This window comes from Pinus tabuliformis, chromosome X (assembly GCF_031772625.1).
Source record: "Pinus tabuliformis cultivar Carrire ecotype Pingquan chromosome X, CPIR1, whole genome shotgun sequence".
Lineage (NCBI taxonomy): Eukaryota > Viridiplantae > Streptophyta > Pinopsida > Pinales > Pinaceae > Pinus > Pinus tabuliformis.
In genome coordinates this window covers 524,841,172-524,866,618 of record NC_142308.1, presented here as the reverse complement: position 1 = coordinate 524,866,618, position 25,447 = coordinate 524,841,172, and the positions used below count along the sequence as shown (strand labels likewise).

Here is a 25,447-nt window from a genome sequence, read left to right as displayed (position 1 = left end):
TTAGACTAGAACACCATCCGATGCTACAAAAACTAACATTCACTCCCAGGAAAAATGGCTGTAACAAAGCTCAAGATTCATACCCTCTTTTTTCCTAACAAAGTCAATTCATATACTTTCACTCAGCTTCATTCTTAATCTCATAGAAAGATCAGGACACTTATTTTTTTCCTTGCCTCCCTGTTCTCACTCGCAGATTCATAAATTCACAGCTCTGAAAAGTCTCCTAAGCCGTCACCATTGTCTCTGATATTACATGTGAACATTAACGGTGTCCTATAGCAAACTAAACATGTTAAAATATGGCACATATGCAAATTATCACAGTATCACTCACACAATAAGGCACAAGATTTGGATGGAAAACAGTTAAGCCCTTTATTAAAATATATCCAGAGATACAATAATAGAAGCTGGTCTCTCTCAAATTGGAATGGGGGGCTTGATTCCTTTATGTGGGCATAGGAGAATGTAACTGCAAATATTCCCTTAAGACACTTGGTGCAATATTGCGCTCTCATGTAACCTGCAAATTCCCGTCATGGCTTGAAATCTCCAAAGCCATTATTAAGTTGTATGAGAACATTATGTGCGAACTGTGCACCTATGATATTCTTTTATATTCAACATTGATATTTTCCTGTGACAAGCATTTCATGACATTACACTATTTATGAACTGGGACATTAGGAAATCAAAATAGACCTAATAAAGATGCATTAATGCTCACAGGGTATCAGGTGTGTTTTGTGTTTGGAAAAGTTGAGTTTGGGTATCTGAAATTCTAGGAATGAGAATCCTGGTAACACTGGTATTCAGTTTTGCCAGAACCCTGGTAACACTGGTATTCAATTTTGCCACTTTCTCTGTGAAATCCATGTTCAAGGCCATTTTTTATGTTGGATTGCAAGAGTACATATTGATTCTTCTTGGCTCACTCGTATGGCAATTTTCAGGCATTTCGATCTTGCAAGTTGACAGAGCTTATTTGTGTAATGCTTTATCATGGACTAGTTTAATATTCTGCTCTGGCTGTAATCTAAATTATTAAAAAAAATCAGTGTTGCGAACATCTCAATGACATCCCGATTTTATCTTGAAATCAGAATTTTTTGGCCTAGCTGATGTTTGTCGATTTTTACCAATATTTTGATAATCTTGATTTTGCCGATGTTTGCCAACTTTTACTGATATTTTCCCGATTTTTTGGTTTTCCAAACCCTTGCCGTTTTTATCCCAATGCTGATGTTCGCAACATTGAAAAACATATGCTTAGTGGTTAAGGAGTTTTCATCCTTTAATCATGTCTTACTCTTGGTTATTCATTCACAAGCACACATTGGTTATTAATAGATGTGAATTCTGCAGGAAAAAAAGCTCTATAAATAATGCTTGTTTGAAAATTGAAGCAATCCTTTAAATAGGATGGATTGAAAAATGAAATGTGAAACAGCAAGAAACAAGAGTGGACTTGGATAGATAGCTCTAGAATGAGAAAACTGATTATGGATATGAAAGATTGAGGCATATTGCTGGAGGAAAAGTTCGCTTATTGGATAATGTGTATGTACAGTATTCTAAATTTGCTGATGAAGTTCAGAAGGGAAGGGGAAAGGTACCTGTTGCTGACTACAAGGTGGCAACATATTTGAATGAAGATGACGTCCCACTACCATTCACTATGGAGCAGAATAGCCGTGCTTGTTACTCATTTTGCATGTGTCCAGGTGGCCAGGTATTTAACCTCAGTGAACTCTAATATGTCTCAGTTATCAGGGAAGAAGTAACTGGGACTTGTTCAAAATTCAATTAAATTAGGACGTTCAAAAGATATCCTGACAGTCTTTACTGGATTAATATTAGTTTACTTGCAGATTGTCCTTACTAGTACAGACCAATCGGAGCTTTGTATAAATGGGATGTCTTTCTCAAATCGTTCATCTAGGTGGGCAAATGCAGCAATTGTAGTTACTGTTTCACCAAAGGACTTTGATGCTTTCCAAAGTCATGGGAGTCTTGCAGGAGTTGCATTTCAGGTAAGTGTTTATTATTATGTGTAATTATCTTAACTGAGTAAAATAACATGGAGTCTAATATCAATGTCTTCAAACTAGGATACAATTTACCCATCCTATATAACAGTATGTCATGCTTCTAGGGGCATTCTTAATACAGACTATAACAGTTTGCTTAAGAAAGCTGAAATTCAATATTATATGGGCCATGGATAGTGGCCCTGTCTTACAAATTCCTTATTTTATGGTTTCTTTCATTCAAGAGAGATAAAACCTATAAACAACATCCCTTGTACTAAGATTGTTTTTCAGTTGAACCTTTTTGTGTTAACTTGCTTTGCTTTCCCAGTAATGTATTTCATATTAAGCAAAGTAAGTTGTCCTTCCTATTATCTCCCTAGAACTTTCATGTAAGGATAGGGGCTCTGGCAAATCTAATAGGGATGGGTGTGTTAATTTTTCAATAACTTATCTGATATAATATTCTCAGCATTTTGTTTTATAGCGAGAAAATTATATTCACCCCAACAAATTATTTTTTTCTGAAAACTGCTGAATAAAAAATACTTTGGCATAACTCTAAATAATTTGCAGCAAAAATTTAATAGAAAATTAGTCACAAAACCTAGCGGAAATTTGCCCAAGAAATTCTGCTTCACTCTTCTATTACTTAGGAAAATTAGGGCTCCCTTAATAGGGAGAATGATTGTTAGAGAATACACACAAAATACAACACAATATTGTTGAAAATGCAACTAAGGTCGGTCTTCATAATTGTCATTGTACTTGTATCGATATGTATTTTAGATAAAAACAAAAAGAAGAAAAAATATTATTATTATTTTTATTGTTGAGCATGTTCTTCATGCTTTGTTTTGGTCAAAAGAAAATGTAAGAGGGCATGTTCTTCGTCACCCTTGCAAAAGAAAGAAAATTTGAATTTTTAAGTGTCATTTGTCCCTCCAAGTTGCCAAGCCGGCCCTCCTACCCATCAATTCGACTCTGGTATTTGAGACACCTTTTTGCATGAAGGAACAAGTATATATTGGCACCTATCCTCCACCATTTGGCAAGTAATCTGGGTCTCCTTCTGTAGAAGACAATTCTGATCTGTGGCATGGAATCTGAGGCACAAATCCTGAAATATAGTGAGCTTTCTAAGGCACCTTCTTCTGTGGTATTCGATCAAGTTAAGGCACCTAGTTCTGTGATATTCGAGCAAGTTGAGGAACCAGACTTCTATGATGATGCAAATTTCAGAGCTTCATGATGATGCACGTTTCATATATACATTCTTGTAATATTCCTAATGGAAACATACCATGATAAACAAAACAAACATAGCAAAAACACATAAAATTTACACACAAATCAGGCACTATATATTGAGCCAAAAACTGCGCTGTTCTGAGCCATTTTATTACAAAATCATGGGCTTACAATCTGGTGTTGGAAAGTGTGCACCTGGGCTTGCTCAAGGAAAGCTTGCAAAGCCCAAGTGATGAAGACAAGTCCCCCAAATGCTGCTGGCTGATCTCTCTATGGCTCTCTGCTGATCTCCCCAGAAAACTGAATTGCTGGCAGCAAGAAATGGCTGCTAGGACCTCCTCTGTTGCTCAGAAAAATCTGGGAAATTAACCCCGAGCTCTCCTCCAATAACCCACAAAAACCCACGAAGGAATTGGCCGAATGTTGACCTCGAAATTTCGGTCCAATTTCCCCTAGGTCCTCCAACCACTGGGTATTTCGACCCACCTGTAAATTCTGCTGCCGAGTGTCCCCAAAATGGTTGAAATCTTCAGCAAAACTCCTTCCCAAACTCCCCCACAAATCTTAGCCCAAAATTCCGTCTCTCCTTGAGTCCCACGTGTGGCACGAAAAAGAGCTGCGCAGGCCCTGCACAGTCACTGCTGAAACTCCTCCACACTCCCACTGCAATGCTCCCGGATCGATCTTTGAAAGCTGAACTGAGCTCTTAAGGAGCTAAGGGATGGATAGAGGCTAGTCTTTGTTGAAGAAGAGCCGAAAACTTGAGGCACTATGTTGCTGTGGGACACGCACTTGTTGCATTATATCACTTTAACTTAGACTGAGTTCTGTGGCACTCTTTCTGTGGTTCGTGCGAGCTACCTATGGCATCATATCTTTGTTATACGAGCTACCTGTGGCATCTAGTTTATGTGGAAATTTGCAGACCTGAGGTTGCAGACCTGAGACACCTAGTTTATGTGAAAATTTGCAAACCTGAAGCAATTTATCACTGTGGAATGACACGTAATCTGAGGCCAAATAGCTATGGAACCTTACGAAGTTTATAAGACAATTACACCGTGGAATGTTGGAGACTATATATAACACCGGAATAGTGCGAATTAAGGCACTGTGTTATATCTCCGTAAAAGAAGGACTATGATTTGAGTTATAAGGTATCTTAACTCTCTGAGGTGAGTATTATCATCTGAACTCCTTTGTGGTAGGGACCCGAGCTTTCTCTCTGAACTATACTGAGCCTTATCTCTGTGGTATTGCTATATCTCTATGGTATTTTTATTCTACAAATGCTAGTTAATTGCTATGGAAAATTCAAGTGAGAAGATTTGCATTGATGATCCAATGATGACATCATGATCCGAGTTCCTGTGATGACAATTATGATCCAAATTTAGTAATTTGAGTTCTGTGTTGGAGTTCATAATGATGATTTGAGTTCTGAATTTAGTATGATGATCCGAGTTCTGTTAAGCGTAATGATGAATTGAGTTTCTCTGTGATGAAAGACGAACTCTTCTGTGATGACAGGTTGAGCAGCGAGCCCTTGTGAAGAAGGACCTGTGATCTAGCCTAGTGAAGACTGCTCAAGCAGATTCGGCGAATTTCAACGAACAAATTCGAAATTCGGCAAATTTTAATCGAAAACGAATTTATTCATTTGAGTTCGCCGAATTTTATGGCGAACTCGAATTTCATCGCGAATTCGAATTTTTTGCCGAACAAAATCGTTTAGGGTTCGATGAAATTCGTTTCCGGTTCGAAAAAGTTCGTTTAAGTTCGTTTTTTTCGCGCGTTTTAGCAAATTTGCCTGCAGCCCGCGGGTTTCATTGTTCGCCGGGTTTCATTGTTCATTGTTCCATTGTTTCATTGCTCGAGCCTCGAACTTCGAAGGGTTTCATTGTTGCCTGCAACCGAAGGGTTTCATTGTGGTCCAGACTCCAAACTCTGTTGCAAACTTGCAAGTTGCAGTCCAGTCTACAGCTGCCGGAGGGTTAGAATGACATACAGTCCAGTCTACAGTCCTCTTTTTTGTTTTCAAATTTAGTGATAACTTAGCAAAACAAATAATAGATATAGACTGGTCCAGATGGGTTAGAATGACATACAGTAATTGGAACTGATAACGGCTATTGTTTTTCTGTGTTTAGGTCTACAGTGACTTGACTGTGGATTATTTTAAAATGTTCTTGCTGAATGTGCCAGGCTAAAATAGCCTCTCTATATTCAACCACTCTATGAGTGGTGGGATCTTAAAGGCAGTATCCCTGAAAAGTTTCGTTTTCACCAATTAAAGTGTACTAGGAGTCTAGAGATGCTGATGCGTTTTGTCTATCATTAGGAGCATAAGCCCATGCAGCAGATCCAGAAATTTTGAAATGTGAAATAGGATGTTTGCTGCCATACCATTTCTCATATGGAGTCATATTTGTGAGAGGACGAGTAGATGTTCTATTGATGACATGGATTGTGGAAACAACAATCTATTCCCAAAATGGAAGTTTCATTTTCTTGGAGTGAAGCAAGCCACCAACCATCTCCATGATAGCCCTATTCTTCAGTGCTGTTAGCCTGTTACTACATTTTACTGTGGAGTGTAAGGAATAGTTCTTTAGCAAGATATGCCTTGAGATATGAGAAATTATTGGAAAGCATTGCCAATATATTCACCTGTAGATTCTGAAGCATATAATTTGGAGGATAATTACAATAAAGATTAACATTAAAAGGCTTGAAAATGACCAAAATTGATCAATCATCACACGTAATTTATAAAATTTAATAAATTTTCTAGCCTCTGTTCTCTTGCTAAGCCAAAAATTTATTTGAATTTGACTTTAAATTGATTTTATATATATATACATTTTTTTTCGAATTTCTATATGTCGAATTTTATGTCGAACTTTATCGACAAAATTTTAGTTGCCGAACTTTATTCGAATTTCATGGTCGCCGAACTCGAACTCGAACACGAACCTGGTGACTTAGATGACAAGTGAAGAGTCTCTGTGAAAGAAGTAAAAAACATAATATGATCTGAGAATCTTGAAGATGACTGAATTTTTTTTGTGTGATCCAATCTGTAGTTAAGTCTCTGTTCATAAGCTATATCAAGCTATAAGAGATGAAGCCTCCTAGGAAGTCTGCGTAGAAAAGGAAGAAAAGTGTGCCTTATATAGACCTACAACAAAAGAGGCCAACATTACTTATCAAAGCTTGTGGTGAAGATCCGAATTGTGACTTAGCTCTATCTGTGGTAAAAAGGCTGAGCTCCTTGTATCTGTGCCATATCTCTGTAAATGTAATCAAAGGTGTTGATTATTGATATGCCACCATGATTTGGTTGAATGTTTGAACACATGAAAGACATTGTTGCCAATCTCATATTATAGCATCCACTCCAGTGGAATGGTCACTTTCCATGAATGCTGCATTACTGCAGTTAATATGGACATCGTGACCCCTATACCATATCATTTAATTTGAAGGAGAAGCATTTAAAGAATCCAATAAAAGTCATGGGAGGATAAATGTCAAGAAGATTGACAAATGTTAATTAATAAAGCACTGTGATAAAGAAATCCACACGAAAGATTGAATAAATGTTTGAGTATAAATCTTAGACCTGAATGATGATATGTATTGCAAGAGAAAATGTTGTTGTTACAATGACATTGTGATAAAACGGAGTTTCTTGATCTGAAGATCATTGCAAGCATATAGCTTTGGACATCGGAAATATATGCAAATTAACAAAGACATATCAAGAGGTTGAATCTCCTCTTCAAATTTTGAAGGCTGATCAAATTATGAGCATAATACATCTTCTGATATCTTGCTGAAAGATTGAGACTTAATGGGATTGCAAAATCTAGGGTTTGGAGCTAAAACCCTATCTAAAGAATTGTTAACCCTATCTAGACAAAAAGGGTTGGAGAAGAAATTCTTGGGCTTATGGATTGATTGCTTCTGCTTGAAAGAAGAAACCGTAGCTCCTGGAAGAAATGACATCTTGATAATGATGTTGATTTGCAAGTTGGATGTAAGAGGGCTAAGATTAAGAGGGACCTGACATGTTCTCAAAAATTAAGTATCTTGTATCTTTCTTTAAATCATTACTATTGTTGATATTCTTCTTGTCCTTGTGTATCTTGTTTGGTTGTATTTGTTCTTCCATGGCCTCCTAGTGAGGATTGCAGGTACATAGTGAAGATTGCCAAGGCTATGGCAATTGATGGAAGAACAAAGTGACAAGAAGACCCGTGATTGACTGAGCTCTAAACTCAGAGGCAGTAGACAAGATCAGCCTGATTGAAGCATGTTTTTGATCTATGTGACTTCCAAGATGAAGATGGCTAGAAGTTTTGAAGAACGATGCTGATCTGAATATGTTGAAGATGAGCCCGTAATTTTTCTGTTATGTATTGATGATATGTTTCTAACAAGGGTTGAGGACTTTTGTGTCCAATGTAAGAGGGAGTTGTTTTCGTAAAGGCATGAGCCTAGTGAAATCCTTGTTACGATTTGGCATAATGGACTGTAAGTCCATGGACATCTCCATGATGAAAATTAGAAGAAGCTGCAAGACTCTGTTGCTGACTTGGTTGATTCTTTGATTGGCTCGTTGAACTATTTGTTGCATATTCTGATGTTTGCTTCTGTGAGAAGCCACGAATGAAGCTGAATAAATAGCTGGTTGTTCAACGTATTGTTGTTTGCTGTATTAAGCCATGGTATATTTTTCTGTTGTTGAGTAGGTTGCTGATGTTTGCTTCTGTGAGAAGCTTGGAATGGCTGAAAATCCCTCTCTGGGAGGCAATGTTGATTGTATAGCATCATGAATCTTCCTTGGGTTGTAGTTGAGAAGCCATAGATTATGGTCTGGAAGATTGTCACTTCCTTAGGTCAATTGACCGAGAGGCCAGTGAGTCTGGTCAGGGAGCTTGGTTCTGAGGCATGAAGTGATCCCTTAGGTCAGTTGACTGAGAGACCAATGAGTTTGGTCGGGGACACTGATTTTGTGATCTCTCCCTTAGGTAGTTACCGAGAGACCAATGGATTGGTTGGGGAGATTGATCTTGAGTTCTCTTCCTTGTGTTGTTGATAGACAGGCCAATGAGTTTGGTTGGGAAGGATGAGTTCTCTCCCTTGGGTCGTGGACCAAGAGACTATATAGTCAAGGATTGAAATAGGGATTCCTCCCTTGGGTCATGGACTGAGAGACCTTGTTTATGGAGAAAGAAAAATTAAATTTTCAATTAATTATCCCATGGACTGAGAGACCTTGTTTATGGAAAAAGAAAAATTAAATTTTGAATTAATTATCCCACAAGTGTCAATTCGGCCCCAAGTTGGCTAGGTACCTTTGAGGCATCTATTCAATCCCCTTTGGAGACTATTAATATGATATCTCTCCTCCTCACTTTGGCACATTGAATGATCTAATGTTTTATCTCTGTCCTAGTGAAGAAAGGAAAAGGGGGAGGCCGAATTTCAGAAGGAAGCAGGAGGAGAGGCTTGGCACTTATGGGAAGCTCTTGTTACTGGTTAGATGTTATCTTGATGTCTTATTTCTGGATGTATTGATGAACATTGAACTCTCTCTCTTATAAGGAAAGATTTCTGGGTTTTCCCCTTGTGGGTTTTGCCCTGGCCTCGGGCCTAATTTTCTGTGTCTCTTGTCTCTTGTCTCATTGTTATTTTCTACTGCTCTACTGTGATTAATGGTTGAAATTTTCTTATGTATAAATGCTTGATGATATTGAATGTTATATGTTAATGTAATTGATGCTAATAAATCATTGGAAGCAGTTATCATTGAAGAAAATGGCTTTAGTCTTGTTTCTACTAGAAAAATCAACAAGATATACCTCTGATATTAGCCAGGAAACATTTGTTTCCAGTAACTTTTTGAATATTTACTTTGTATTTGTGTTGTGAAATGCATTTTGGCAGTATGTCAGGGAGGATAATTTTTTTCATTTAGAAAAGTTCATGTCTCAAACATTTTTGGTAGGGAACTTTTATTTCTGGTATTCTTTTTGAATATTTACTTTGTATTTGGGTGTTGAAAACACATTTTCGCAATATGTCAGGAAGAATATTTTTTTTTTTTCAGTTATAAAAGCTCATGGCCAAAAGGGAAGTCTGCACCACTCTCTTAGGAATGTTTAGTCTTTGAACTGTCGCAGTCTAGCCACTTACAGTTCCACTCATTGCAGTCCCCATGAGTCAGGGGATTGTCCAAATCACTATCACTGAAATGATCCAACAAAGTCAGTCAAAGTCGGGTGAAGAGTAAAGCCCATTAGTCTGCCTCCATGTGCCTTGAAGATAGGGAAAACCCTACCTGTACAGGCATCAGAGAATAAAATTATAAACATTGAGGGTACTTTGGTTTCCTATGGAGAATTTTCCGACTCTCCCTAGAAATTGGTTAAATTAGTGTAGCTGTAAATAATGGCATGTAAGCCAAACAAAGCCGATATCCAAAATTCTTGTTCCTTGAGTTCTATCATTGTGAGCAGATGTTCTACGCATCTCTTCTTTCTTTCCTTAGAAATGAATGGATTTAGTAGTCTCATCATCCAGCTGCCCTAAAGTAAAAGGAAAGGCAGACCTGATGTTTGCATCTGCTGAATCTTGTCTACTTTAAGCCTTTTATATAAATATTTTAATACTGTATTTCTCATTCTTATTTCATAATAGTTTATGTTTCTATATACTTTGCAGAGAGAATTGGAGAAGGAAGCTGCAATTATGGGGGGAGGCAATTTTGTTGTTCCAGCACAGACAGTTCCAGACTTTCTTGAAAATAAGCTGTCAGGTATGTTTGATATCTTGGCTACAGCGTGTTGAACAGCCATGATACACGCAATTTTGTGTTTCAATATATTTATGTCAGTAATGTTAACAACCTGAGCTTTGTCCAGTCAGCCATGTCTATCTAGTCTTTTCTGGAAAAGCTTACTTTTTTCTTTCAGCTGTTTCCCTGCCACCTTCGAGCTATCGGTTGGGAGTTAAGGCAGCATATCTGCATCAACTGTTTCCCTCACATATAACACATGCTTTGAAGCAGGCTCTCATAACATTTGATAGAGAGGTGGAACAATTCTTCTTTTCTTACATTTCAACACAAACTTCATATATTATAATCTCATGAGAGCTTGTTTATGATTTAAGCTTTCTATCTTACGATCTTTCATTTGTGCTTGAAATATGAAACAGATCCCAGGTTTCATATCAAAGGAGGCACTTCTTCATGCTGTAGAGGTATCCTTTTCTTTAATGCTGAAGGCACATTAGATTCCTTGGGTTTGCATTTAGCTTACACTCACAACCATTCTTTAGTTAATTCATGGGAGGTTGTAATAGATTTGATGATATCAGTTGTGTGTGACATTGTATCTTCATTTGTAGAGAATATTCTATTTTTGATAACATGTTCTTGTTTATTCAGACCAGGACAAGTGCACCTGTACGCATTCCTCGTGATATGACAAGTTATGAGAGCCTGTCACTACAAGGCTTGTATCCTATTGGAGAAGGGGCAGGCTTTGCGGGTGGAATTGTAAGTGCTGCTGTTGATGGTTTGTGTGCCGGTTTTGCACTTGCAAAACAACTTAGCTTGTATAAAGGCCATTTGCTAGATTCAGTTTTGGAAAAGTCCCAGAGAGACACTGGAAATGGGAAGTACTGATAGTCATATCTTCTGTAAATTATTTCTTAAAATTTTCATTCCCTTTTTATATTCAGTATGTACCCTGTTTTGCACTTCGATTTTTATCCTATATGGTTGGTTCTTTTAAAATATATGTGCTTTTTAACTTCACTGAAAATAAGACTTTAGTCAGTCAAACTACATAATACAATCAATTCAATTTTAAATAATGAATGGCACACATCATTTGGTAAATACCATATTTACGCTATTATCCATTTCCTTAGGCATGGAGAATGCCTACACTACAGAAATTCAGTGTCCTGATTTTCATCAGATTATAAAAGAAACCTAGGTGTCCTTCTGATATGATAAATATGGCATTTTTATTTTTTATCTTAACCACAAAAACTAAATTTAAGATTCAGCATTTCTAAGGAAAGGGGAGGGGATTAAGACTATGCATGATCTAAAAGTCCATATGTTACAAATGAAGCCTTGGTTCACTGGTGAGGTTGACAGAGTCTTGCACCATCCACTGAATGGCATGTTAAAAATGGATGAGTCTGAGTGCAAATCCCTTGTAAATTTTGGGGATTAGATACCCCTTAGACCTGGCATCCAAGCCAAAGAAAGTCTGTGTTATGCAGTACAGCCCCTCGTAGCATGCTTTTGGAAGCACTTCCAACAAACTAAAATGTGCATTTGCATTGTTTTACCCTGAATAATCCATCGAACAAGGTTGTAGCCTATGCATTTCCCCAAGCATCGCTAACAGGATATTTGAAATGTTACCCACCAAAAGTGGGTAAACATATAATTTTTTTTCCTACTGTGACAGCCAGCAGCTAGCAGGCCTATGTGGTCGAGAGGACCATAATTGATATAAAGATCATCTCATTTGGACAAGAAGTGTGATTTTGAATTTATTCCCACTCGTGCAAATTGTTTAGGTCGACCACATCATCATGTAGGCTCATGAAGCCCAATGGGCATGACTCTTCACCCTCAACAACTTGTATAAATACAAGTGACCTTTCACCTCATTTGGCATCATCATCACTCACACATTCTCTCTCCTCTCATTGGTTCGTACAACATTGGGCATTCTCTCTCTCTCACACGTGTGGCACAAGAAGGACAAATTTATAGGCTGAGTTGCAGGGCCGAAAATTTCAGGAAGCAGAGCAAGTTTGACCAATGTTGACTAGGGGTCCTTTGACCAGCTTTGACTGTGATATTTGGAGGATTATTTCTTCATTTTAGGCCGCATTTATGGGCACAAAAATTGAGGGAATCTGGGAAGTTTGACCAACACTGACTTCAGGGTTGATTGCAATTTTGACAGCAGAAAGTTACGACAAATTTTCTCTCTCCTTTGACCAAATTTGACTGGACTGTTTTGGGCTGCTTTTGACCAACGAGGAAGGACGAGTTTCATTGTGGTTGACCGAGCTTAAGGAGGCAAGTTTGACAACTACTTTAACCATCTTTGACTTTCTTGTTAGCTTTGATTTGACTGTAGATTTTGACAGGGTTGTTTTGACTGTGAATTTAGCAAGTCAATTTGACTTTTATACTCTGTTGAACATTTTGATATAATAATAAGAAGAATTGATCAAAGGATTTTTTGTAGATTGAGCTTTTTCCCTGGCAACCGCCAAATCTGGTGTCCTCTTGTCTTGGCTTGTCTTCTACATTTTGTTTCATGTTCTATTTACTTTTACTGTCATTGTGATTAATGGTTAATGTGGTTGCTATTGGAAATTTCCATTGGGCTGCTAAAGAAACATTGAAGTAATTGTGCTAAGCATAGAACATACCATTGTTAACTAAAATTAACATGGTATCACAACATAGGTGAAGACAAAGCCCAAGCAAGAGAGAGAAAAAAATCACTAAGAGAGATCTATTGGTCAAGACTATTGATCTAGCTTCAATGGCTTCTACATGGAAAGGTACGTATTTGGCAAAGAAACCCTAAAGATGCTTTCACACTTGGATTTAGGGTTGAAGGTCTCTATCAAGTTGGAGGAAGCCCTTTAGGAGCCTTTACTTACGATACATCTCTTCAATATGAATTATGGCACCGAAGATTTGCTCACCTTCATTACAAAGGCTTACTTGGGGTAAGGAAGATGGTCACAGGTATGCCTGAGTTCAACATGAACATGAAGGAGGTTGTCAGGGTTGTGCAGTTGGGAAACTTACAAGGGAACCATTCCCTTCAAGTGAAAGTCAAACTTCCGATATTCTTCAATTGGTCCATTCTGACCTATCTGGTATGTTGCTTGTAACATACCTGGGAGGATACTTATATTATGAAAATTTTGTGGATGACTTTTCTCGCAAAATGTGGATCTATTTCTTGAAGAAGAAGGATGAAGTGTTGAAATGGTTTTTTTCTTTCAAAGCCTTGGTGGAAAATCAAACATGGAAGAAGATCAAGATATCGAGGACCTTCAATGGAACCAAATATGAATCAAATGAATTCAATGACTTTTGCAAAGAGGCCAACATTAAGAGGGAGACAACCGTTCCATACACTCCCTAGCAAAATGGTGTTGTTGAAAAGAAGAATCGAACAATCATGGAAGCGACCCATGCCTGCTCCATGATCAAGGTCTATCAAAGTTCTTATGGGGAGAAGCTGCCAACACTGTCGTGTATGTTCAAAATAGGAGCTCGCATCAAGCACTGGATTTCAAGACACCTGATGAAGTTTTCACTGGTAAGAAACCTGATGTTTCTCATTTTAGAATATTTGGTTGTCCAGTGTATTTTCATGTGCCTAAAGAGAAAAGAAACAAGTTGTAATCATATGGGAAGAAAGCTATATTTGTGGCTACAGTGAAAACTCAAAGACATATAGAATATATGTGCATGGACAAAGAGATGTGGAAGTTAGCCATGATGTCACCTTCAACGAAGACACTGTCCTTGGAAAGGCCCAAGATCTCCCCATTCCAAGAAAGGATAATAATGATGATGGTACAGAAAAACCGGATGAACCCCCTTTAGATGAACCTATGCCTAATGTTGGAGGTCCGATGGATCCCATTGATCCACAACCTTGTGATCCCTCTAACTCAAGGAAAAGACCTTTGTGGCTCAAATATACTCTCGAAGATGTTGAGAGACATATTGCTCCAAGAGGGACATTCTGTGAAAGCAAGAAGTCGAACAAGTATCAAGGGTACTTAGTTGTTATGAATACTATTGTTCAATTTGAGTTGTGTACATTTGAAGAAGCCGTAAGACACCAAGTCTGGAAGGATGCGATGAATGACCTCTTCACAAATGGTCATGTTCTTTAGGGACATGCCTCTTCACTAAATAACTACTAGTTAATTTATCATTAATCATTATTATTGTTATTTACATTATTTGTATTATTTTATATAATATTTTATTCATAACATTACCTTCCTCATAATGTTATGAATATAATTTATGTAAAAGTAATAAATATAGATAATAAATAATAATCATAATAATATGTAATTAAATAATAATTAGTTAAACAAAGAGGCATGTCTAAGGAGACATGACCGTTCATAAAGGGACACCTGCCTAGGGTATATAAGCAGGCCCTCAATTTCAATTGTAACATCATTCTCATTCATACATTTTAATATATATTCTTGTATCTCAATGGAGATCTACATATTCCAAGTCTTCTGGAGTATTTAACTTGAAGAACGAACTTTGTTCGTTCCATTTGGTATCAAAGCATTTCTCTGAGTATACGAACCGTGTTCGTTACATTTGGTATCCGAGCTGTTTGATCCTATGGCCGCTCCACCGCTGCACAAAGCCATGCTCTTTGATCCAGGCCCTTAGCCATCCACTCTCCGTCAACTTTATTGCTGTTGCAATTCAAACGTTTCGCTACAAGTTTTGGAGATTCTCCATTTTCCTTGAGGCCTTGGGCCATTTAAAATAAAATAAAATTTAAATAAATAAAGAAATAAATTAGAGAAAAAAAAGGAAAAAAGCATTCATATTAAAAAAAGAAAAATAAATTAGTTCATATAAAAAAATAAAAGAAAAAGGAAAAAAAGTAGTTATGTATAAAAAAAATCAAATAAATTTTTTTTTCCAAAATATATATTTATATAAAATTCAAAATAAAATAAATAAAAAATAATTAATAAAAACAAAAAAAATGTGGCAGTCAACCGACTGACGACCCTGCTGCATGACGTCGCTGTCGTAGTTTTCGTTGCCTGCCTCTCCCCTGCTGCATTCTCCAACACGAGTCGTCGCTTCCATTCCTCTCCACCGCTTGACTGGATCCCCACCTTGTTGGCGCCACAGTCGAAAAACGCACACCACAAGCAATTGTTGGCCAACTTGCTGTGGACAAAGCATAACCCGACCACAGTGTGGCCCGACCCCACACTGCGATGCAACTGCAAATTAAATTCGCCATTCGTCTCCATCACACAATATTTTGCTCAAGCCACTGAATCCCTGTCCTATGTCCACCGTCTCCTACCCCAACACTGATAAGTAGAAGAATTTACTGTTTTGACTTGTCCTCCGAGTACTAGCATTACCTGTGAATTATTCCACTGTTGCCCACTGATCATACCGCCACCACCACTAAATTTCATCATAAATGAGCCACCCAAGTCGCCACCACCGTCGAACAAACCTGCTGCAGCAAGTATCCCCGTCCAGACCACCCCTACGACTAATCATTGCCACTATCGTCGTCCAAACTGCCCCTACGATTAGCCACTAATCCACCACTGTTGTCCCTGCGTTCAACCACCACTACTATCGTTTTTCCAACTACCCAACTGGTTCCCATCCATCGCCATTTCTTTCTGACTAACGCCTTTATGCTGCCACACTGCGAAAACTCACTTCACACCATGGCCACTTCCCGCTTGTTGCAGCCGTTGTCCCTGCAACACTGTCGCAATTCATTCTTTCCTACCCTGTCATTCGTTAATGCCACATTCAATCTTCGTTGCTTTAATAAAACTTGAAGTTGTACAAATTCAAAACACCAATCTACGGTCATCCTGGATATCAAAACACCGAAGAGGTATCGGGGCTCTAGCTTAAAGATCGTGACATTCTAAATTTTTACTGGTTTGAACATTGAAGGGTCTGGAAAAAAAAGTTCATTTTTTACTTAAAGTTATAGAAGGAATTACAAAGTAAATTGAAACAAAAGTCACATGACCAAAACATTAAAACGTTAATTGGCCAAGTTAGGCCACATTATATTTTAAGGCTATGAAAAAGTTATAAAAGGGGGAGGTTATGAAGTTACACAAATTGGCCGGTGATCTATTAAGCTAATCAATAAAATAATATAGTTAACCAAAATTGAAGAAATAGACAAAAACTCAATGAAGGGAGATTAAATCTAAGGATTTCCTAAGTAGTAAAAAAAAAGAATTAAATTAAATTAAAATATTATATTAAACTAATTTATGAAGAAAGGTACCAAGTAATTGGAAAAATATAATTACAAAGAGGATAAATATATATTAAGGACTTTTATAAAGTCTATATATATAAGTAAATAATCAAGGAGATAAAATAAGTGAAGAAAAAACAAAAAGATGGCATCCATAAGAAGCTGTGGTTTCTTTTCAAAATGTCCTTTTTGTTCAAAAGGATATCCTAATTGTCTAGAGGCACTTAGAAATCAAAATGTTGTCTGCACAAAATGGTGCAGAACTTTTGCTTTAGATGAATATCTAAGTGATTCATAAAAACAATCATTAGCAAGAGATGTAGAACAATTAATGACAATATTTAAGAGACAACATGTAGATTTTAATAAGGAAACAAAGAAAATGAAATCCAAATTGCAAGTTGAATGCTCATCATCACGCCTACAAAACGATGTAATCTAGTGTACTGAGAAAGTGTAGTTGGAAGATCAAGAGAAAGAGAAAAATAACCAAACTTTGACAAAACAAGAAAGCGTTACAACAAGAATATGAAGATCTTGCGGATATGCATTACAAAGAAGTAATGGAAAAGGATGAAGAAATTTCTCGCCTCAAGGATCACGTTGAAAAATTAATTACACAAGTCAAGAAGACTAAGGTCACAAAGAAGGATCCCAAGAAGCACCTATCCAAACAAGAAGAGGAAAATTTATGTTTAAAGAACCTTAATAAAAATTTATTAGAACAAATGAAAAGTTTAAAACATGAAGAGAAGGATGTTAAGATTAAAGTCAACAATTCAAAAAACGAAAAATTTTCATGTCTAAGGAATCATAGTCAAAACCTCCTTGCGCAAATAAAGAAACTTAAAAGTGTTAGGTCCCTATGCTACTAGTGTAACCCCTTATTGTTATTAGTGCAACCCCCTTATTATATTGTTGTGCCCATGTAGTCCCCATATTGTTATTATTGTGTCCCATAAAAGCCCACTATTGTTATTGTTGTGCCCTTACATTATTATTGTTATGTTGACTCTAATTATATTATGACCTCTTAGACTTCTATATATAGAAAGAAGGCATTGTCATTTGTATCATCCAAGAATTGTTCATTTGTGTAATGTAAAGGAGGTTGCCCCCTCGAAGAAACTGATTTTTAAGTCGTTGATCTATCTTTTCTATCTTTTTGTGATTTGGTTTCATAACATTTGGTATCAAAGCTTTGGATTCTAGGGTTTCGCTGCTCCAAACAAGTCATTGTGGAATTTTCACTAAAACTTTTTCTCTACGAAGTTTTAGAAGCTAAAAAAACCCATTTGAGTTGAAATCGTTCTGAATCTCGAGTCCGAATTTCAGATCTTGTCTCGCTATATTTTCGGAGATATGATCTGAGGAAGTTAGGGTTTTTGCAAGCTCCAGAATTCCATCTCAAACAAGTCATCGTGGCATTTTCACTATAATTTTTTTTTTCTATGAAGGTTCAAACTTTTAAATTAAAATGCATTTGAGCCAAAATCTTGGTGAAACTTGTGCCCAAATTTCAGATCTTGTTTCGCTATATTGTTGGAGATATGGTCCAAGACATTTACGGTTTTTGCAGACTCCCGAATTATATTCAAAACAGGTGACCTTGGGAAAATCGTCATAACTTTCTCTCTGAGCATCCGATTGAAATTTTGTCAAACATTACAGAAAGAGGAGGATGAGCTAGAAAGAGCAGCAACAAGATAATATTCAGATTGAGTATTAGAAACATGATCAACATATCATGTGTTCTTGGACCTCTTTTGAGGGATCTGGGTCTCTTCAACACTTGCATGAGCAACGTGAACTCTTCCTATCCTTCTATTGTTGAAGTTATTGTTTTCATTGTTATTGTTCTTGTTGGGGCTTTGAGCATTTCTTCTATCAAGACAATCTTGGGCTATGTGGCAAATTGGATTTTAGACAAGTCCCTTCTATTGTTGTTGAATTTTGGAGCTGGCTTCTTTGACTTCCATTTAGAAGCTCTTCCTTTCCCTTTCCCTTTCTTGACTTTGGTTGCAAAGGATATAGGTTCTCACTCTTCTAGTCTCTAAATTCTCCCTCTGGAAATGAGCCTGGATTCTTCTTGAGTGCAATTTCCCAAAAGTTCATCAAATGTATGTAGCTCTTTTCTGCAACTAATGCTTGTGTTAAATGTCTACCAAGACATGGGAAGCCCACCAAGGTTCATCTATACAAACTCTCTATCAAGTATGACTTCTCCAATGGAAAGAAGTTGATCTCTTATTTGAGAGATCCTCATGAAGTAGGTTGTTATAGATTATGACTTAGACATCTTGATGTCATGGAGTTGACTCTTCAAAGAAATGACTTGGATGAGGTTGTTGACCTCATACATCTGAATCAATTTGTCATACATCTCCTTTGAATTCTTCAACTTGGACACAGGTGATGTGATGGTCACTAAAAGAGTCAATGGTGATCTTCTTGGCCTTGATCTCACCCTTCTTGTACTTGGACTTGACACTAGCATTGGAATTCTCAGGAGGTTCAACTACTTAGCCCTGCACATAGGGTAAGATCCAATCCAACCCACCCTGCTGCAAAGTTGGAGGCATCATTCAACTTCTCTTCAATCTTGAAGTAAGAGGTAGTCATGTTGTTCAAGAAAGTTGATAACTTGATTCCCAATCAACAAAAAGTGTCTCAGAGGGGTGTTTTTGGTCTCCAAAGGCTAATCTTCACCTAAAATCTGATACCATGTCAATTTTTCACAACGTTTTATGTTTTTATAATCACTTAAAACACTTTCATTCACTTTCATTCACCCTGGTAATAGGTTAAACAATTATAGATAGAACAATAAACAATAAATGCACAATAGAAGATAGCCAAGCACAATGAGACATAAATATTTTGGTTAAAGACTAGGGAAAAACCCCACAATGGGGAAAACCAAAAATCAAATCTTCTTCTTAGTTAATCAATGTTCAACATGAGATATATAATAGTACATTCATAAACCAGTGAAAGTCAAAATTTGAGTTTACCAAGATAACCAAGTCAAAACCAATCCAATGAGAGAAAAGTCAATTCTAGTCAAATATAATAGCTACAATAGAGGGCCAAAATGTAGTCAAATGCCTCAATCAACCTACGGTCACACCCCACTCAAACATGTGGTAAATGCCCAGAAAACAGAGCTAGGAATTCGGTCAACACAATCAAAGATTTAGCCTCCAAGTACAGTCAAAGTTTCAGTCATAACAGAGAATATTCTAAGAATATTCGACCTGCTTCCACAGTGAAAGAGCTCAGTCAAATCAACAGAAAATAGCCCAAGTCAAATAGAATCAACACTAGTCAACATAGGTAGGAATAGATTCGAAAGTGAACTTCAATCAAACATAAAATTCCTCCTCCTTTGTGCATGTGAGCTTTACCTACAAATTTATGAGATGATTTGATGTGTGATGTGATGTGCCAAATGAGGGTCAAGCAAGTCAATTTATATGTGACTTTGGAGGACCAATTTCCACTATGGGGCCAACTTGTCCTTCTCTGGGACAACTTGGTCAAAGGGTGCAAATATGACTTGTCTCCATATTTTTGATGATGAAATTCAGACCATAGCTGCCAAATTTTCAACATTTAATATGAGAGTTATGCTCTCTTTGCTTTATATGAGTGTTTTCTCCACAGCTTCCTTTGGCTCTTAGCCTATTTACTAAAGATCAAGAATATCCTTGTCCTCATCCTCGTTTGTTTTATCATATTTTGATTTCTTCTGTTGTGGATGCTCATCATTATTAATGTTTGTTGCTAAAACAAATTGTTTGTCTTTCCTCTTTTTATCATTCTTCCCTTCAACACACTTGTTTTGAAAGGGACCAAACTTGTGACAACGAAAGCATTGAATGTCCTTCTTTTGAATGGGAGCAAGACTTCTACTTGTATTCTTCTTTTGAAGTTTACCAAATTTTCTTCTTCTTTAACCATTCTTAGAATGAGTTGCAAATACTTAGGACTCACCATCTTGAGTGTGAATTTTCTAGTGCAATTAGGGTTAGCACCATATTTACGAAATTCTGATAATTACTTCTGATGTAGATCTTCTGTTAACTTATTCCAATATATCATTCAACAATTATACTTAAAAAATTCAACCATAAAGACGAGTAGAATAGTAGAGATAACAATACACAAAAGAGAGACAAGATTTACCCTAGGAAAACCCACTACGGGGAAAAACCCAACAACCTTTTCAATAGAGAAATTATTCTTGTTCAATGAGAGACACAACTAGACCTATGGTAAAACCTAGTCTTCTCCTCCAAGTCAAGTCACCCAATCTGATCCTGCACTTTGCTATGTTGGATGGTGTTGTCATTGATGTCAACTCTAGGTATGACTGGTTTTGATTTTGACTAAAACACCAGTCATTGATGTCAAATTGATAATTAACGCTTCTTACAATTGTCTAGATTACACCAAGTTGAAAGCTCCACTGTTGGATGGTTGAAAACACAGTTCCTAGGGTTTGGGTTCCCTACACTAAGGACATACCCCGACTTTGTCGAGGGTTTTTGAGGCGCAAAGTCATTTCGTTTGGGATGGTGATCCACGTCATTGGATTCTACTCGGAAATATGTTTCTGGTGGTATAAGGCACGCCTTGAGAGGCCTCCTCCATTGTGATATATTCATAGTTAAAGTTAGGGACCCCAATTTGTGGGCTAAAACCCCATTGTTTGTGTCATGTCACACATCTATTGGTCAATGATCATTAAATGGCTAACTTAATATATATTAATGGAAATCCACTAAGTATTAGTAAGAGTATTAAATTAATCCCTCATGCCTTAAAGGTAAATGTTTATCCCTCATAAGGTTCAAGGCCTTTCTTATTTATAGGTCTGAGAATGATGCAATGTATGATATACCAGTCGAACCTCCTCAAAAAAGGTCTAGTCGACAAGGAATCTAGATTGACGTTTGGTCAAAAGGGTTTTGTCAATGAGTAAGTTTGGTCAAGCTAAAATCATGCCATATTGTTTGGCCTAGCCAATAGAGTGTTTGGTTGTTACACTGCCAGTTGTCTAGTTGAAAAAGGCCAAGGCACAAGTCAATGGAAAGGAACCCAACATAGATTTTCTTTCGAGTTGACCAACGAACACTTTAATTTCCCAGCAGTCGAGGTTCAAGTTGAGTCAACGAGTCAATATCTAGTTAAGTCGAAGAGTTGATATCTAGTTGATCAGATGAGTTGATATCCAGTCAATTTGATATCCAGTCGAGTCAATGAGCCAATATCTAGTGGAGTCAACGAGTTGATATCTAGTTGAGTTGACAAAGTATTGAGGACATTGGATTTGTATCTCAGTCCGGATGGATTTTGGCAGGGCCATGTATTTGGGTAGAATGCACTTTGGGCTTGGTAGATGTATTTAGGAGTCCAAAAGTATGGTTGGTCGTGGTTTGTGCATTTTTAGATTACTGAATTTCCATCTTCTAAAATTTCCACGAAGAATGAAAAGTATATAGGATGCGCCCCTCTTGGATGAACATTTGTAAAGAACCAGATGTAACATGAAATCACGGAATTGCACGAAGGGCTCGAACGCTGTGAATTAATATAGGTGGAAAGCACCACGAAGGTACATATATGGCCATGTTTGTTCCCTTGACTAGTTGTTGGCACTAAATTCCTATTGGCCTAGACACAGGTATTGAGTAGTTATGTTATGTTGACTCTTGTCATTGGAAACCTGATAAAAAGAGTGGTAGCGCAAGCACTGTAAGGTCGGGTTTGGTGGGACCGATGTCCCTTAGTCTACATGGAATTCACTTGGTAGTGTGATGCTAATGTGGTGCCATGTCATTGGTAGAACCTTGAATGAGTATATCTTTCAATTCTAGAGTCAAATTGAGATAAAATGTTTATAGCTAGAAAGCTCTCAACAAGCTGAATGTCGCATGGTGTTGTCCAAAGTTAATTCAATAAGCTTTGGGAGAATGAGGATTTTTGCAACCCCATCTCCATAGTTAAACCTTGGAGGTTGGGTTAATTGAAAGCAACATCTCCATAATGAGATCATGAAGGTCGGGCTAATTGAAAGTAACACGTCCCATCAACTCAGGATGTCCAACAGGTTGGGAGGAAGTGTTACAATGTGGTATCAAAGCACTCGGGTTCAACACTTGGACTGGATGGTCTCAAGAATAAATGAAATGAAAAGTTAAGGTTCATCACTAGACTTGGAGAGGCTCACACATAGATGATTAAAATTTATTCTTATAAGTTGTTTCCTATATATGTGTACATCCTGACCTTTAAACTTGCAGATGTCATGGATGATAATCTTGGAAAAATGTTGATTTCAAACCTAGTGATGATACAACTATGAACATATTGATATGTTCTTTTTTTATTTTTGGAATATGTGGTTGACATGGGTTCTAGATGTGTGAACATAGTAATAGATCCAATGCTTAGTTTCAACATGATAAGGTAATAATTCAATTTGTTTATCATTGATATAACTAGCAACTATCTATGTGTGACAACACATAAGAAGACACAATTGCAACAAGAAATAAAAGGATGGATAGCAATATGGTACAACACAAAATAGACCAAGTCCACCATGATAAAGAAGGGGAAAGTTCCCCTAATAGAATAGAAACCTTCAGGAGCTTGAAAGTCAAGTTGAAGAGTTACAAATCAGAAAATGAAAGACTCATCAGAAAATAAGAATAACAAGTGAGGTTGAACACAATGCTACTACAAAACATGTCATACATGCAAGGATTGTTGCAACATGCATCGACCTCTGGAGATGTAGAAGAATGTCATGCTAACAAAACATAAAGAAACCTAATAAGGCTAGAAAGAGAAGAACAACATTAACATATTGGAACTGTGAAGATGAACATCTAAAGAGAGACTTTCCAAACAACTAACAATGGAATAAAAGCACATGCAAGCTCCATATGCCTAAATTAGCAACCTATAATGTAGAAAAAGATGAGGGAGTATCCCCTCAAGCTCTCTGAAACACTGAAAAGCTCTTTCTTGAACTATTTAGAGGGATAATGAAATTTTGAGGTTGCTATAACCTCAAAAAGGACTTTGACTAAAATTTTGTGCATATGTTGGTGATGGACGTACCAAATACCTGAACTCAAGGGACTGAGTTTGTTGAGAACTAATGGATGATGTGTAGAGGGAATGTTTTGTATGTCTTTGTTGTTATTGTTGGATTCATATTTTTGGTTGTTTTGTATGTTGACTTTGAGCATGGCCATGTTACTTTGTGTTGTTGTCATGTATTGTTGCGGTGATATTTTCATTGTTTTGATTCTTTCTTCTTGCCTTTTTGTGGTTTGTTCTTGGTTGATTTGTTGGGTGTGGGAAAGGAAAGAAAATGAGCTCATGGAGAAGAGTCGAATAAAATCCCAACTAGAAGTCAAGACCCTGACTAAACCATGTGCGTAAGATAAATGATAGTAGAGGGTAGAAGAAGATAATGGATTAACTATAAGAGGACTTGGCTGGGTCCACTTAAACAAAATAGATAGTGACATGACAACTATGAAAAATAGCATAAGAAGGAAGTTTTCCTAACCTTAATACTATTTGGCATATGCATGTTCCACATTTCATGAATATGTTAATGATTAAATGAATGTATATGACGCCCTTTAATTTGACAATTCATTTGTTGAGAATCATCATAATGGGAGAATGATTAGTGTTCTTAAAAATATAATGACTGTGTATATCGTATGTAAATAAAATTTGTACATGCTATGTTTGAGTAACAAATGAGGTTATTTAATGGATTCCACATCATGTGGAGGAACCATTGGGCAATTATGAAAAAAATGACATATTGTTGATAACTTCCACTATTAATGTGTTTATGCTTATGATCTTTGTTGTGTGTGTGAATGAAAATGACAAAGGTTGGAAATTGACTTTGAAATTGACAACATATGAATAGTATGGAACATGTGCATGAACACCATATTCTTGTCAAATGAATATGCACAAGCTCAAGAGCATGGAAGAGGATTTTCTAGAGTTGGATACAAATGAAAACACCTTTATGAAGTTTTCATTGAAATCTATAAATAGTTGAGTTGATGAATTTATGATTAATGTGTGAAGCTAAGACCATTTTTGGAATTGTTGAGTATTGCAAAAATAGGAATGTTATCAACCAATTGGAACCTTCAAAGGATTCAACTAAAAAGCATTGATAATAACAATCAAATAAATAAGGCAGCAGTAAGTAAAGATAAAAGGGTAAAGTAAATGAATTGTGTAAGAATTCCTTTAATTGAATTTGGAAACTATTGTTTCATATTAACATATGCTTTGTATGGATACCGGGAAATTGTATGGTTGAGGCAGGAAGCCTTCGATATGAAAGATAACAATTAATTTTGTAATGAGTGCTAAAATTCTCATGAATTTGGAGATATGCATCTCTCATTTTTGACTCATTGGTTTGTCAGAATAAATGTTTAATTGCATTATGAAATGCTTGGAATAATTGTGATGTACATGTACAGTACAATGACAAAGTCATTTCAATTTCTTTCAATTTAGTTGGATTGATAGAGTTATTACAATTCTAATAATTTTTCAGGTCATTGAAAGGTTAAATTGCAGGCACAATGTTGGAATGGGGTGTGAGATTAAAGCCACCATGACAGATTAACACCACCTACAAATAAGCCCAAAGACACATAACTACAAGTCTTAGGCTTATGAGATCTAACTTCTAAATGAAGCAAAGAAGGGCAATTAAAACTTCTAGTTTGAAATTTTTGAGCATATATCATAGAAAACTAAATGTTATGATACAGGTAAATGATGGAGCATGGAGCACAGGAAGAAGATTTTCGTGATGGAATTGCACCCGTGTGGTACTTTGTTATTTCGTGGGAGCAAGTCATAACTGGTACTTGACTATAAGACTCCATGAGTAGTGTAGTGGAGCATGTCAGATCATTACTTGGCCATAACACTCCATGCACATATGTCATTAGAGCATGACAAATGAGTGCTTGGCCATCTCTAATTATCACC

At 36.8% G+C, this 25,447-nt stretch overlaps 1 protein-coding gene across 1 annotated transcript; it reads left to right on the top strand.

Moving 5' to 3' along the window:
* The first annotated feature begins 1,514 nt into the window (after window positions 1–1,514).
* Window positions 1,515–11,094, top strand: LOC149141004 (uncharacterized). The gene is made up of 6 exons (XM_089447557.1): window positions 1,515–1,735; window positions 1,875–2,036; window positions 10,017–10,110; window positions 10,268–10,386; window positions 10,512–10,556; window positions 10,744–11,094. The coding sequence occupies exons 1-6, from the start codon at window positions 1,682–1,684 to the stop codon at window positions 10,981–10,983; spliced, it is 714 nt and encodes a 237-aa protein (XP_089303683.1). The 5' UTR covers window positions 1,515–1,681; the 3' UTR covers window positions 10,984–11,094.
* Window positions 11,095–25,447: the final 14,353 nt, after the last annotated feature.

What these genes read in the sequence shown, in the direction of transcription:
- LOC149141004 (XM_089447557.1), top strand. Translation starts at nt 1,682, where the DNA reads ATGGAGCAGAATAGCCGTGCTTGTTACTCATTTTGCATGTGTCCAGGT. An exon ending in TCTTGAAAATAAGCTGTCAG is followed by an intron (nt 10,111 to 10,267) that starts GTATGTTTGATA and finishes TTTTTCTTTCAG; the next exon opens with CTGTTTCCCTGCCACCTTCG. An exon ending in CACTTCTTCATGCTGTAGAG is followed by an intron (nt 10,557 to 10,743) that starts GTATCCTTTTCT and finishes TTGTTTATTCAG; the next exon opens with ACCAGGACAAGTGCACCTGT.